The sequence below is a fragment of the Maniola jurtina genome, chromosome 19 (assembly GCF_905333055.1).
Source record: "Maniola jurtina chromosome 19, ilManJurt1.1, whole genome shotgun sequence".
Taxonomy (NCBI): Eukaryota; Metazoa; Arthropoda; class Insecta; order Lepidoptera; family Nymphalidae; genus Maniola; species Maniola jurtina.
In genome coordinates this window covers 1,128,378-1,142,986 of record NC_060047.1, presented here as the reverse complement: position 1 = coordinate 1,142,986, position 14,609 = coordinate 1,128,378, and the positions used below count along the sequence as shown (strand labels likewise).

The window sequence follows — 14,609 nt, the reverse complement described above, 5'->3', positions numbered from 1 at the left end:
TGGTAGTGGTGCGTATTGCTTGCTTAGTGGCTGGGTTTTCCCGCATGTTTAGCAGTGGGAGGGTGCAATATGCACCATATTGCACTCTGCATGTTGCACCATACAGATTTGTCCGTTTCAGCGGATTATAGCGAAGTAAGCTTGTGGTTTCTTGTATCCAAATAGTTCTTTAGAGGCGAAAATTTATCAGCCAGTCAAACTTATGAAAGTATGAGTTATATGTTTTTTGTTTGGATGCAGTAAAGACCTGGATGGGGAAACAGGTTACATTTTATCCCGGGAAATTAAAGGGTCCGCACTAGATTTTAGAAACGTAAATCCACACGGACGTAGTTACGGATATCATCAAGTAAACAAAAAATTCGTATCATAAAATTAATGCTCAGTAACTAACTACTCATACGGTTTATTTCTGTTTGCAGTTCCACCAGATTCACCTCGAATATACGATTCTGAAGGTCGAGAGATCCTGGGCTCAATAGCTGGACCATTCAGAGAAGGGCAAGATCTACTATTATCATGCCAAGCTTCGGGGGGTAAGTGTATCCTGAAATGTTCTGAATGATTGTAACCTGCATCGGTTCACCATTCATACAAATGTTTATAAATTATAATAATCTAAATATGACTATGAATAAACCTTTTTAGACACTTCCTCTTTCTATTGGTGAAAACTGTATGAATATCTGTACCTACAGTAGTTTTTGGGATTAGCCCAAATAGACACAAACTCAGAGCAGCGAGAGGCTTTAATTTATTAACCCCCGACCCAAAAAGAGGGGTGTTATAAGTTTGACGTGTGTATCTGTCTGTAGCATCGTAGCTTCTAAACTAATGAACCGATTTTAATTTAGTTTTTTCGTTTGAAAGGTGGCTTGATCGAGAGTGTTCTTAGCTATAATCCAAGAAAATCGGTTGAGCCGTTTGAAAGTTATCAGCTCTTTTCTAGTTACTGTAACTTCACTTGTCGGGGGTGCTATAAATTTTTAATTTACATTTGTTGATATTATGTAGTGGACTTATCACTCCTGTCGCATAACAAATACCTACAATAATACTTTAATTTGTCAAGATTTAGAATTTGTTAGTGCTGGTTTTATCATTTATCATAAACTAATTTCATTTAATTCCCCAGGTAAACCAGCACCGGACGTGTCTTGGTACCGTGGCAAGGAACGTCTAGCGATAACCAAAGCGGGCTCCGTCTGTCAGATACACTTGCCCGCTCTCTCGCGCGAGATGTCGGGGACGAAGCTCCAATGCAAGGTGGAGCCGCCACTACTGCAGCCGCAGATTAGAGACGTCACTCTTAAGTTGTATTGTAAGTACTGAACGGGATCCTTCGGACCACATCGTTCTTAGATTCCGGGCGCTTCTAATAATGCCAGTTTCTAACCTAAGGGGTATTAGTAAAGGTAATTTGAAACCTACATTTTAAAGTGCAATACTTAATTAGTGATATAAATTTCTACCTCTCCCACCCCCTCTCTCCCCCATCTCTCTCTCTCTCTCTCTCTCATTATGATTCCAAATTCATCCCGTCTGTCAGATATACTTACGCTCTTACAGATAGAAAATAGAAGATAGAATTTATAATATATATAACTTATAATATAATAATCAAAATTCCAATTTCTAACCCAAAGGGTTTTAGTCGGGTCAATCGGACATATTTTTACTGTTAGTGAAATATCTCTCTCCCTCCCTCTCTCTCACTCTCTGCCTCGTATTACAATTCCCAATTCAACCCATTTGTCAGATGCACTTGACCCCTGTCTTCAATTACTTTTATACATGGCATAATATTGTATATTAAACCTTTGAAGAGAGCAGCCGCCGAATTTCTTGCTGGTTCTTCTCGGTAGGAAAGGCACTCCGAACCAGTGGTAAACATTTGACGATTCAAAAGTACTCATAAAAGTTAAATTGAATCAAAAATATTTTTAAGCCCCGACCCAAAAAGAGGGGCGTTATAAGTTTGACGTGTGTATCTGTGTATCTGTCTGTGGCATCGTAGCTTCTAAACTAATGAACCGATTTTAATTTAGTTTTTTTTTGTTTGAAAGGTGGCTTGATCGAGAGTGTTCTTAGCTATAATCCAAGAAAATCGGTTCAGCCGTTTGAAAGTTATCAGCTCTTTTCTAGTTACTGTAACCTTCACTTGTCGGGGGTGCTATAAATTTTTAATTTACACTTGTGTCATTTTTATTTATTTATTTATTGAATGTTACAGTGAAACCTCAATTTATTCGAGTGACGGGTGGAGGTCCCACTCGGTCGGGCCATGAGCGGTCGTTCGTTTGCACCACACGGGGTTCCAAGCCAGCCCCCAATATAGACTGGTTCATCAATTCACAGCGAATGGATTCTGCTTTGACTCAGGTATAACAGGTGTCACTACTTTTTAACCCCTGACCCAAAAAGAGGGGTGTTATAAGTTTGACGTGTGTATCTGTGTATCTGTCTGTGGCATCGTAGCTCCTAAACTAATGAACCGATTTCAATTTAGTTTTTTTTTTGAAAGGTGGCTTGATCGAGAGTGTTCTTAGCTATAATCCAAGAAAATCGGTTCAGCCGTTTGAAAGTTATCAGCTCTTTTCTAGTTACTGTAACCTTCACTTGTCGAGGGTGTTATAAATTTTTAATTTACACTTGTTAAAATCTATCGTGATCAACCCATCAATGGCTTACTACTGAGTACGGGTGATAGTGTCAGAATAAGAAAAGTTTGACCATAGTCTGCCACGCTGTCAAGTGCGGATTGGCAAACCTTCCACACCTTATGAAGATCTCAGGCATGCAGGTTTTTCACGATGTTTTCCTTCACCGTTAAAGCAAGTGATATTTAAATGGTTGAAACGCAAATAACTCCAAAAAGTTAAAGGTGCGTGCCCGGGATCGAATCCTCTACCTCTCGAGTAGGAGGCGGCCATCATAACCATTGGGCCATCATGGCTTTTCAAAATCTTTATAAATATACAAAAATCGGTCATATCAAGTGCGAGTTGGGTTTACACACGAAGGGTTCCGTAACATTTTAAAAGATATAACACTACACTTTTTAATTTGCATGGCAGCCATTTTGAAATTCGCCATCTTAGAGTTTATTATTTATTGATATAGCGGCAATAGAAATACACACTCTGTGAAAATTTCAACTCTCTACCTATTACAGTTCATGAGGTACAGCCCGCTGATAGACGGACAGAGACGGACGGCGAAAGCTTAGTAATGGAGTCCCGTTGGCAGTTGGCACTCTTCGGGTGCGAAACCCTACAGACTGCGTACATTAAAGTCAAAGCCAAAATCAAAATCATTAATTCAAAGTAGGTACAATTGTACTCCTTTTGATGGTCGGAATTGTTTTTGTACGATATAATGTAGTGGTGATAATCAATTAATTACGTGACTTACAGGTGTAAATTAAAAATTTATAACACCCCCAACAAGTGAAGGTTACAAGTAACTAGAAAAGAGCTGATAACTTTCAAACGGCTGAACCCATTTTCTTAGATTATAGCTAAAAACACTCTCGATCAAGCCACCTTTCAAACAAAAACAAACTAAATTAAAATCGGTTCATTAGTTTAGGAGCTACGATGCCACAGATACACAGATACACACGTCAAACTTATAACACCCCTCTTTTTGGGTCGGGGGTTAAAAACTAAAACTAGGAGGGTTCCAAACGCGCCCAAGTCTGACGATAGTTAGACTATAATGTTTACCATCAGTTAAGAAGTTTTGAGATACTTTTACAATGGCCCATAAATCATAATTATATTATATCTTTTGATAGGTGGAAGTAGATGGTGAGGTCACAAAGAGTATCATGACGTGGCGAGTCCGAAGAGAAGACAGTGGTCGCCAGCTGGTCTGCCGCGTCTCCAACCCCTGGTTTCCCGCGTATACCCTGGAAGATTCCCTGACTTTGGAAGTTCTATGTGAGTACTTTAATACAGGGTGTAACCAAAACACTAGCAAGAACGAAGACAGGTGATAGTACTGATGATTACTCATAAGATACCCTGAAAAACAACGAAAAAAAAATTTAAAAAAAACCTGCAAATACTTTTTAAAAGTTCACAATATATTTCAAATAAAACATCTGACTGATGCTAGAAGTCAACGAACGTTCCGTAAATAGGTCACTCGCACTACGACGCAGCATTGACTCCAATGCTGCGTCGTAGGTGGGGCATTGACCCAAGTCTTGCACGCTATACAATGCGGGTTTGAAAAATACTAGATCACTATAACTACAAGATAAGGCAAATGGTTATTGGCATTGGATTTTGGTAAGGTAGTAAAATAATAACGCTAAGTTTTTGCTGTGCTGGTTCTATTCGGTATGTAACTTTTTATTTATTTATTTATTTATTTATTTATTTATTTATTTATTTATTTATTTATTTATTTATTTATTTATTTATTTATTGAAAAGGTACACAAAACAGGAAAATTAATTGAAAATGAAACTTAAAGCTAGCCTTATATGAATATTGTTCAAATCATGCCCGCGTGGAATAGTGCCAAGGATACTGGCTGCATTTCCACGCTGGACAGCCAGGCTGATCCTTTGTGCAAAAAATGAGCCAGCCTTTCTGTCACCAGATGAGGCTATTACCCGAAACCACATTAATTTTAGAGCTCCCTTAATAGAACCACAATTTCCTGTTCCTATTACAAGTATTAATGAACAAGTGCCGTAACAGTTGATAACATTTAAGAGGGGTCTCTCCGTCACTCGCTTCATACAAACGTAGTTCCAATTTCATTTGAATATTAAGCAACCAAAGTCCATGAAATTTTGCAGACATATTCTAGAAACTAATATCTATGTCTGTGGTTTTCCAGATTTCTGTTAAAATATTCGGTTTCAAAGTTACGCGGTCTTAAAAATTTACATACAAATCTTTGAGCCCCTGTAATTTTAAAACTACATATTTTTATAAAAATCTAAAACATCACAGACACAGATGTTAGTTTCTAGAATATGTCTGCAAAATTTCATGGACTTTGGTTGCTTAATATTCAAATGAAATTGGAACTACGATTGTATGAAACGAGTGACTGAGAGAGCCCTGCTAATAACGCAAAAGTTATTGCCGAACCCCCAGCTATGTCGAGTAGGTACGTCATGTTCGTATCACAACAGTTTTCGTTAAGTTGGCGTATATTATATGGCGCGGTGCCAAACGAGTGCATCGATTGTAGGGTGACCATAAAGAGGTCAGTGATCTCTAAAGAGTGATGCAGTCTAAGATGAAAGAAACTATCATGGTCAGTACGAACTCTATAGTACTCTACAGTATTCTATTCTATGGTAATAGACCAGTTGAATTGATGATGGGGATGAATGATGATTTTACTATAAATAAAAATAAAAAAGTCTTTTATTTCTTCACTAATTTTACAATAGGGATTATTAAATATAACATAAAGTACTAGATGATTAAAATATCTTAAATTTAGTCGGTACAATAATATTTTTATGAAGAACTCTTTTCAGTTCAAGGCCTCCTCCAGAGAACACCATTTTGCTTTGTCTTTGGCTTTGAGCATCCAGTTTGGTCCCGCCACTTTTTTATGTCATCGTCCCAACGATAATGCGGCCTTTCTCTACCACGTGTGCCTTTGGGGCCTGGCCAGCTCGTTACTCTCTTTGTCCACCGGTTGTCCGTGAGTCTAGAAATATGGCCGGCCCATTTACATTTCGATTTAAGTGTATAGGGATCCTACTATAAAATCTTTAAATTAAAAAGTTGGCACTTTCCTCAACAATCATTTAAGTTGGTCACAGTAGCCGATAGCAACCTTCGGTTCAAGTTTCATCAGTACATGGAAATGTTCGTAGAGTTTTTTAATCCAAATATAAAAATGTCGGAGATGAATAAAAAAACTTTTCCAATTTAATAATAATCTGGTACTATTTGAAATCTAGTAGTGAAGGATTGCGCATAGATAATATGAATGCCACTTTAACAACATATTACATCCATACTTTTAATATTATAAATGCGAAAGTGTGTCTGTCTGTCTGTTTGTCGGCCTGTCTGTCTGTCTGCTACCTTTTCACGGCCCAACAGTTTAACTGATTCTGACGAAATTTGGTGCAGGGTTAGCTTATATCCCGGGACGGACATAGACTACTTTTTATCCCGGAAAATCAAAGAGTTCCCACGGGATTTGTAAAGACCCATCCGCTTAACCGATTCGTATGTAATTTGGTACCGAGGTCGCTTGCGTCCCTGTAATTGACAATGGCAACTTTTTATCCCGGAAAATCAAACAGTTCCCACGATATATTTAAGACCTGAATCCACGCGGACGAAGTCTTGTTTATAAATCAGTCAGTCAGTCAGTCAGTGGTTTATAAATTAGAAAGTCGAGTGAAAATAGTATTTGCGTTTTAAATCCCCTAGGATTTGTACGCAGGTACGCACGTATTCCGAAGTGGTAAGTAAGTATTTATGCCCGGCACGTTTCCTTTCCGGAGCGCCAGACTGTGAATAAGCACTACTGACCGGTTTGAAAGAGGTTAGAGGGAATAAACCGGTTTAAACTGCTTCATATTTCTTGTCATAACACTCTGTTAATATTAAAGAGGGTGGTAATGTCGAAAAATCCATTCATGAGGTCGGAGGTTCATATTTCATACAAGGCTAGGTACCATCCATACTTATATATAATATTATAAATGCGTGTCTGTCTGTCTGTCTGTCTGTTACCTTTTCACGGCCCAACAGTTCAACCGATTCTGACAAAATTTGGAACAGGGTCAGCTTATATCCCGGGGCTATACATAGGCTACTTTTTATCCCGGAACATCAAAGCGTTCCCACGGGATTCCTAAAGATTCATCCAGTTAACTAATTTGTTTGAAATTTGATACCGAGGTAGCTTGCGTCCCTGTAATTGACATAAGCAATCAAACAGTTCCCACGGGATCTAAAAAAACCTAAATACACGTGGACGAAGTCGCGGGCATCCTCAAGCAAGTAAAAAATTCCAACTTTAAATTGCATCCGTGCGATAAAGTCAGTATTATCATTCTCTTCATCGTCACGAGCCTCAGTTCTAGTCAATGCGGAGTCATAATTTCATAAGCACTCGGGCGCGTCTTAATGAAGACGTTAAGATTCTTTCTAAATTCGTATAAATCTGAATGAATCTTTTAAGCCGTTGACTATTCAACGTCGTTGCGCCTTTATTCATCGCCTTTTCAAAAAAAATTGTAATTCTTTAGAAGATTTTTTAGCGTTCCGTGTCAATCAGTTAAAAACGGATTAGGTACTTATGGAGTCGTCGCAATCACTACCTATTTTATAAAATATGCGAAAGTTTGTTTGTTTGTTTGTTGGTCCTTCAATGTGTGAAAAGTGAACAGGCATCTTAGGCCACATCATCACTTTCCATCAGGTGTGATTGTTGTCAAGCGCTTGCTTATAATGAATAAAAAAATTAAAAAAAAAAAAACTGGTCACAAGCGAAGCAACGGATCGACACAGTAAAGTACAGTTGAAAACCTGGAGAGTGACATAGGTTACTTTTTATCCCGGAAAATCGAAGAATTCCCACGGGATTTTTAAAAATCTAAACCCACGAAGTCGCGGGGTTCAGCTAGATTTTTTTTTTTTGTTGAAAATATTACAATAAAACTTAAAGCTATCCTTATCTAATTACTATATAAATCATGCCCGCGTGAAATGGTACAAGAATACTAACTGCAGTTTTTTTTTGTATAAATTTTACCTTATTTTACTAACATTAAAAAGACAATCTAACACTCCTAGCATGGTTAAACCACGTAGACTTGGCTAGGTGCTGCATGTGTGGCTGCATAATTTCGTTGTCATTACGGAACACTAATTTGTCTAAGAAAAACTCGGACTTGTCCAGTTTTTTGCATTAAAGTACTCCTCAGTCCTCTATCGCGAGGAACACGGAGTCATTAATATCTGAAACTTTGAAGAGCATAAAAGGAAAATATAAGAGGACTCGGAGAAAGGGAGAAAATCTTTTTATTGCTTCGTAGCCAAATGGCAGAAATATTCTAATGAATGTGCAAATATCATTATGTGCACATAATAAGGTAAAGATCTTTATGAAGCTGTTTCAATACCGGTACTTTAGCTCTGTAATAATATAAAAAGAAAGAGTTTTTCCAATAAGAAAAATGCTTGCCGTAAAACAACAAAAAAAGACAAACTATTACTCTCTCTATGATATAATTTTTGTCTTGTCTTTTGTCCCGCGACTTTGTCCGCGTGGATTAAAGTTTTAAATCCCGTAGGAACTCTTTGATTTTCTGGGATAAAAAGTAACCAGTGTCACTCTCCAGATCTACAAAATTAGACATAGGAGACAAACGTTATCGCCTTTTGTATGAAAATTTACAACTAGATGATCTCTTTAAAGCCACCTCAGCGCACATTGTTCCACAACTATTAGCATAAAAAACTTAAGACTTCATCCCCAATTTGCTAAAATTGATTCATCAAAACTTTGCAGCAGTTGCCGAGTTGACAACTCCAAACATCGTGACACAGAACAGTTGTGTCGAGCTCGGGGTTGGGTGCGAACTTTGCGGGAGTTTATCTCACAGAATTTAAAATAAACTAATAGAAGTACCTAGTACAACCCTCGTAACTTTATTTTTAAGTTGATCTGAATATTTATCACAATTATCTCACTTCTTCTTACTTGTACCTAAATTAGAAATTACAGTGTACCGAATAGAACACTATATCGAAATTCAGTTTTGAGTTGATTGGTACAGTGTGTCGCCGATTTTTAGTAACTCGCTTAGTACAGAAATAATTCGATATATATAGGTAAGTAAGTAGGTAAGTACTCTCTAGCATCCAAGGCCAAATAATTTTAAAGAAAAGAAATAATAGATAAACTGTAGCGTACGAATTCCTACGTATTTTACAAAAACTATTGGGATTTTCATGAATGTTAATAGAATTAAAAAAAAGGTCAGGGACGCATATGATTACCACATGTTATCTTAAATCGAAAATGTTGTGATTGACGAAATTCACGGTATTTATGCAGCAACTGTTCATTTTTGCCAATAGTAAGAGTCTCAGACAATCAAATGATTGTGATCATCCCACTATAGCTGTCAAACGACAGTATGTCTCTGCGTGGCTAAAAACTCACGTTTTTTATCATTTCTCTACATATTCTGAATTCTATGGTTTATCTCATCAAGTTTAAATATTATCGTACACTGTCAGCCGGGGTTATTGCGTCCCTCTCCCTTGTGGCTATAACCGTAAGATCACATTAGCTACAAGACGCTATACTTACTTAAAAGTATTAAGGAAAAATTTCATTTAACAGCTTGATTTTTAGGGGTTCGTACCTAAAAAGGAACTTTTAATGGATCTGTCTTCGTTGTCTGTCTGTCTGTCGTGTTCTTCAATTTAAGGGAGTCAAAACCTATAGGGTAGATACTCCTCGTTGACCTAGAAGCAAGTCTTAGCAAGGAAAAGGAAGAATCCGAAAACCGTGATTTTGCGATTCCATCACATAAAAAATATAAATTAGTATTAAAGAAAGGACTTAGGTAGTAGTCCATTACGTGAAGTCTAGTGAAGTGTGTGAAGTCTGCCAATCTGCACTAAGTGCAGATTGGCAGACTTCACACACTTTTGAGAAATTATGAAGAACTCTCAGACATGCAGGTTTCCTTACGGTGTTTTCCTTCATCGTTAAAGCAAGATATTAATTGCTTAAAACGCACTTACCTAACTCCAAAAGGTTTGAGGTGCGTGCCCGGGACTGAACTCCCGACCTTCATAATTGCAGGCAGACGTCTTAACCTCTAGGGCCTAGGCTATCACCACTCTCTACCTACCATAGTGTATACCTACACTAACCTTGGATTCATCTGTTTTCTCAACTTTCACTCCTTGAACTTTAAGATATGCGCAGCATAAATTCGCGTCATATGCACGTGCCCTCTTGCTCCTTATTTAAGTTTTTAATATACACACACTTGTCTAAACGTCCTTTCAGACCGACCACAGCAAAAAACAGTCCCTGAAGTAGCGTTGCCACAACCACAAATTTGTCATCACCATCATCACAATCCATCGCCAGCCCTCTAATAAAATGGATCTCAGAATGAGAAGGGTTTAGTGTACCTATATTCAACCACACTGATCAAGTGCGGATTGGCAGAATGACACACCTTTGAGAACATTATGGAGAACTCTTAGGTAAACAAGTTTTGTCACCATGTTATCTGCAAGTGATATTCAATTGCAACCGCACATAACTCCAGATAATGTCCGCTCAATCAAACAGCTGCGGCCGGTCGCCAATCTCCAATATAGTGAAGTGGAAAATAATAATTTATCGTGCACGAGTAATGTGCGCAAACATAGCTGTAATCTCTATTACCTCATGCTCTCATAGACCTTCTAATTTTGGGCGTTGATTTTTTTGCAAGGATAATAACTAACCATTCAGTGGAGAAAGTGGTACGGATGTTCTAGCGCTGTTGTAATGTCGAAGTGTTGTAGCATATCTGAGGGGACTCCAAGTTTATAACACACACACACACACTCGGTCTTAGCTTTGTTTTTCTCTGTAACGAGATCTTATGCGTCGTGACTCAAAGACTTAGAATTTCTTCACAGAAAAACCATTCAGTGGTGAAAGTGGCTATGTGAACTATGGCTGTTGTGTTGTGAGAATTATTTGGCACGTCTGAAAGGACTCTAAGTTTGTAACACACACACAGACTCGGTATTAGCTTTGCATTTCTCTGTAACGAGATATTATGCGTCGTGACTCAAATCCAATCCAGACCACACGAGTAGATACTAGTGCTGAGAATTTCTTGATAGAAAAACCATTCCGTTGAGACAGCGCCCGTGGTATGGATGACTTATGAGAGTGTTGTGGCGCGTCCGAGTGGACTCTAAGTTTGTAACACACACACACTCGGTCTTAGCTTTGCATTTCTCTGTAACGAGATCTTATGCGTCGTGAGTCAACTCCAGCGGGGGCATTATACGGTTTGCTCGAGAAAACTTCCGTATAATTCCAGCTCGCTAGTATTTTTGGGAAGATTGTGTCAACAGCAATTTTGTTATACAACTTTATGGCTTTAAAACATTGACATCACAAAATAAAGACATTCATGGATTAGAATTTAATAATGATAATTTAGTTCATTTAATTTTATCTGATAATGATTGTTTTTTAAGTATTACGGTGTACTTAACACTTGCAATGCCCTAACAGGGCATTGCAAGTGTTAAGTACACCGTAATACTTAAAAACATTACATTATGGTGAATGTTTAAACGTAAGGATCTTACGTTTAAACATTCACCATAATGTACATCCACCATAAATTAATATTTTGAATATATTTTTTACTATTTTATTAGAAATATCCCGTCTTAGATCCATGCACTCGCTTTTAACTTTTTAGGACTAAGTGCATATTAAGCAATCAATCACTTGATTTAATTTAAAGGTGCATGCCTGAGAGTTCTCCATAATGTTCGTAAAGATGTGTGAATCTAGGCGTTGATGAGTCAGTCAGTCAGTCACATTTAGAGGACATAAAGTTTTATAAAAGTCTGAAAAAATATTATATCTTTGTGCTGTTTATATCAGTGGTTTTAATGCCTGGGTTTATGGACATTGTCGTGGCTTTTGTGAGTCTCTTTTTATGGTAACCACTCATTTTCAATCTGCTTACGTACTGTTTGTGTTGCGATGGTTTCAACTTGACTTGAAAAAGAGTACAATTGTACCTACTTTGAATAAATGATTTTGACTTTGACTTTGACTTTGACTTTAACGACTTCATGGCTTTAATGTTGTTAGGGTTCCGTACTAAATTTCGGCAAGTAAAAACCCTTATAGTTCTGTACAACAGTCCTTCAATCCATCTGTCTGTATAACTTACAAGGTATAAGAGCTATATGTTACAAATTAGGTATCAAAGAAAAATATCGCTACACAGACGCAATTTAAATTTTGGAAAAATGATATTATTTTTCAGAGTACTTTTATTTCTTAAACATGAAAGAATCAGTAAAAAAACTATCTAAATTATAAACTAATTTATCACTCGAGTGATGCCTTGTTAAATAGGTACCTATGTTAAAATCATTATGAGACTTTAAAAGTTTTTCTAAAAAACTTCCATTTACGAAACAATCATTGTCAAAGATGATGATTATTATCTAAGGAAACCAATTTCAGAACAGTATGTTTGTAAAAGTTAATACTTACTCCATTTAACTTTTAAAAAATAACAGCTAGCAAAATTATCAAGCGATGTTAGTGGAGTTTTTCAATTAACTTCTGGACAAAAAGTCATGACATCTAGTTAGCGGTTGTACAGTCGTGTCTTTGCCATTACGCTGTTCCTCTATTTTTGGTGTAGTAATAAAGCTATTTAACTCGGTCCCTGAATTATTTAAAGAGGAGCGAACGCTCGCGTAGTCTTTTGTAAGTGATTTTAAAGGACTTGAAAGACGACTTTCTGTTCAAAAGCCGTAATATCATACATTTTATGATGGTGGACTATTAAGTTACGTAAAAATGGTTTTAGGTGCAAAATATGATTTCTAATTCTTCAGAAAATTCGTTTTAATGTACCTGATCTCCTGAAAAGTTATCATTTACTTTATTCTTTAAATTTATTAGTTTCATTTTACTTTATATCTCTACTAGATGACTACTTTGTCTGTGTAGACTTAGGTTCTATAAATATTCCGTGGCAATTGTTTATTTTTACGAGATGCAAGCTTTCCCTGTATTAAATTTCGTCAAAATCGGTTGAACGAATGGGGCGTGAAAAGGCATCAAACATATTATAGACGCACTTATACTTAATATTAATATGGATTTATGTGCATGATTCTTCTTATTTGCTTTTTCCCATTTAAGCTTTTTTCTTTCTTATCAACTTCTGAACTATTTTTAATTCTCTATGAAAAATTGTAATGTTTATACTTTAAATTGTAATTAGAAATTAAAATTATTATATAAGTTTTCCTCCTACATAAAATAAATAAAGGAAAATTTCCAAATACTTGTCTAAGGTCCATAAAAATATTAAGTGTTTTAACACCAATAATTGAATTTCACTTTAACAGTGAACTTAGAACAAAGAAATGAATGGAAATGGATGTTTCAATTGAATTTATTGAAAACCAATTTAAAAGGAACAGAAAAACTAATGAAAACCAAAGGTTGCAAATAAAATAAACACAGTGGGGGTTTTCAATTAACTGCTGGACAAAAACTCGTGACTCGTGACATCTAGTTAGCGGACGCAACCGTGATTATAGCCGTTATACTTAGTTGTCTTTATTCCGCAGTGAAAAGAAGCTGTAGGTATAATTTAGTTGGTTATGAATTAAAAGCAAGAGTTGAAATAATTAAACTTCATTTTTATCATAACTTTTATTTTATTCACAGATTTTTTTTTAAATAAAACATCTTCAGGCGAGACTTGAAAGCGACCTACATCTATTTTCATATTAAAAATTAAAATAAGTGTAGGTACTATAAAAAATACTGTACTATACTGGCACCAGTTACAGTATTTAGTAACAGTGTACCTACTGTGTTTTAGAGAAAAAAAATGAACAAAGTCATTTGGCCTTAACCATAGATAACCTTAACCTAGATAATTCCCTATAGATATGAAGTATCGCATTTGCTTTAAAAATAATCTCCTGACAAATTACCATAATATTATTTTATTCTTTGGGATCGTTAAAAACCAGCCATAATCAAGATCCAATGTAAATTGGTTGAAATATCGACACCTAAATAAATTACAAATAAATTATTTATTTATCGTAGTACCTATAAACCTTATAAAACTATGGCCTTAAACCACGAAATAATTTTAAAATCGGTCAATAGGGACGTCTGGTATACTGCTTAAAAAACTAAGGCTTCCCACTTGTAAATTATATATTAATTCTTTTACTTTATATATTAATTACTTGTAAATTATATAGAGTAATTATATATTTTGTTGAGCTTTGTATGTGTTTTTTTGTACTAATTTTGTGGTGTACAATAAAAGTATATTCATTCATTCATTCATTCATTAATATCACAAGAAACAAGCACTCGATCTTACTCCAAGCATGTAAGTTAGCGTTTAATTGTGTGAGGAATTCGCGAGAAATACAAATGGCCTCGGTCTGGACAAGGGCGAGTGCATGTGAATTTATGTGCTGTATGTGTGGTGTTCTTAGTGATAGTGCGCGGTAAAGTTAGTTCCTATACCTAAAATTATCTGCATTACATGTGGCAAAGCAAGCCAAGTAGTATCAATTAATTAACCCCCGACCCAAAAAAGGGGTGTTATAAGTTTGAAGTGTGTATCTGTTTGTGGCATCGTAGCTCCTAAACTAATGAACCGATTTTAAGTTATTTTTTTGTTTGAAAGGTTGCTTGATCGAGAGTGTTCTTAGCTATAATCCAAGAAAATCGGTTCAGTCGTTTGAAAGTTATCAGCTGTTTTCTAGTTACTGTAACCTTCACTCGCCGGGGGCACGGTAATATTATCTATACAGTATTCTAACTCGGCCGTTTCTTTGAAA

At 36.3% G+C, this 14,609-nt stretch overlaps 1 protein-coding gene across 4 annotated transcripts in view; it reads left to right on the top strand.

Annotated features, from left to right (window-relative positions):
• LOC123875351 (nephrin-like) overlaps positions 1-14,609 on the top strand; it is a 122,590-nt gene that overhangs the window by 76,447 nt on the left and 31,534 nt on the right. For all 4 annotated transcript variants that reach the window (XM_045921130.1, XM_045921128.1, XM_045921132.1 and 1 more), the window contains exons 6-9: positions 423-536; positions 1,136-1,321; positions 2,234-2,382; positions 3,800-3,944. In XM_045921130.1, the coding sequence (XP_045777086.1) occupies positions 423-536; positions 1,136-1,321; positions 2,234-2,382; positions 3,800-3,944 (594 nt within the window). The remainder of the gene's footprint in view (positions 1-422; positions 537-1,135; positions 1,322-2,233; positions 2,383-3,799; positions 3,945-14,609) is intronic.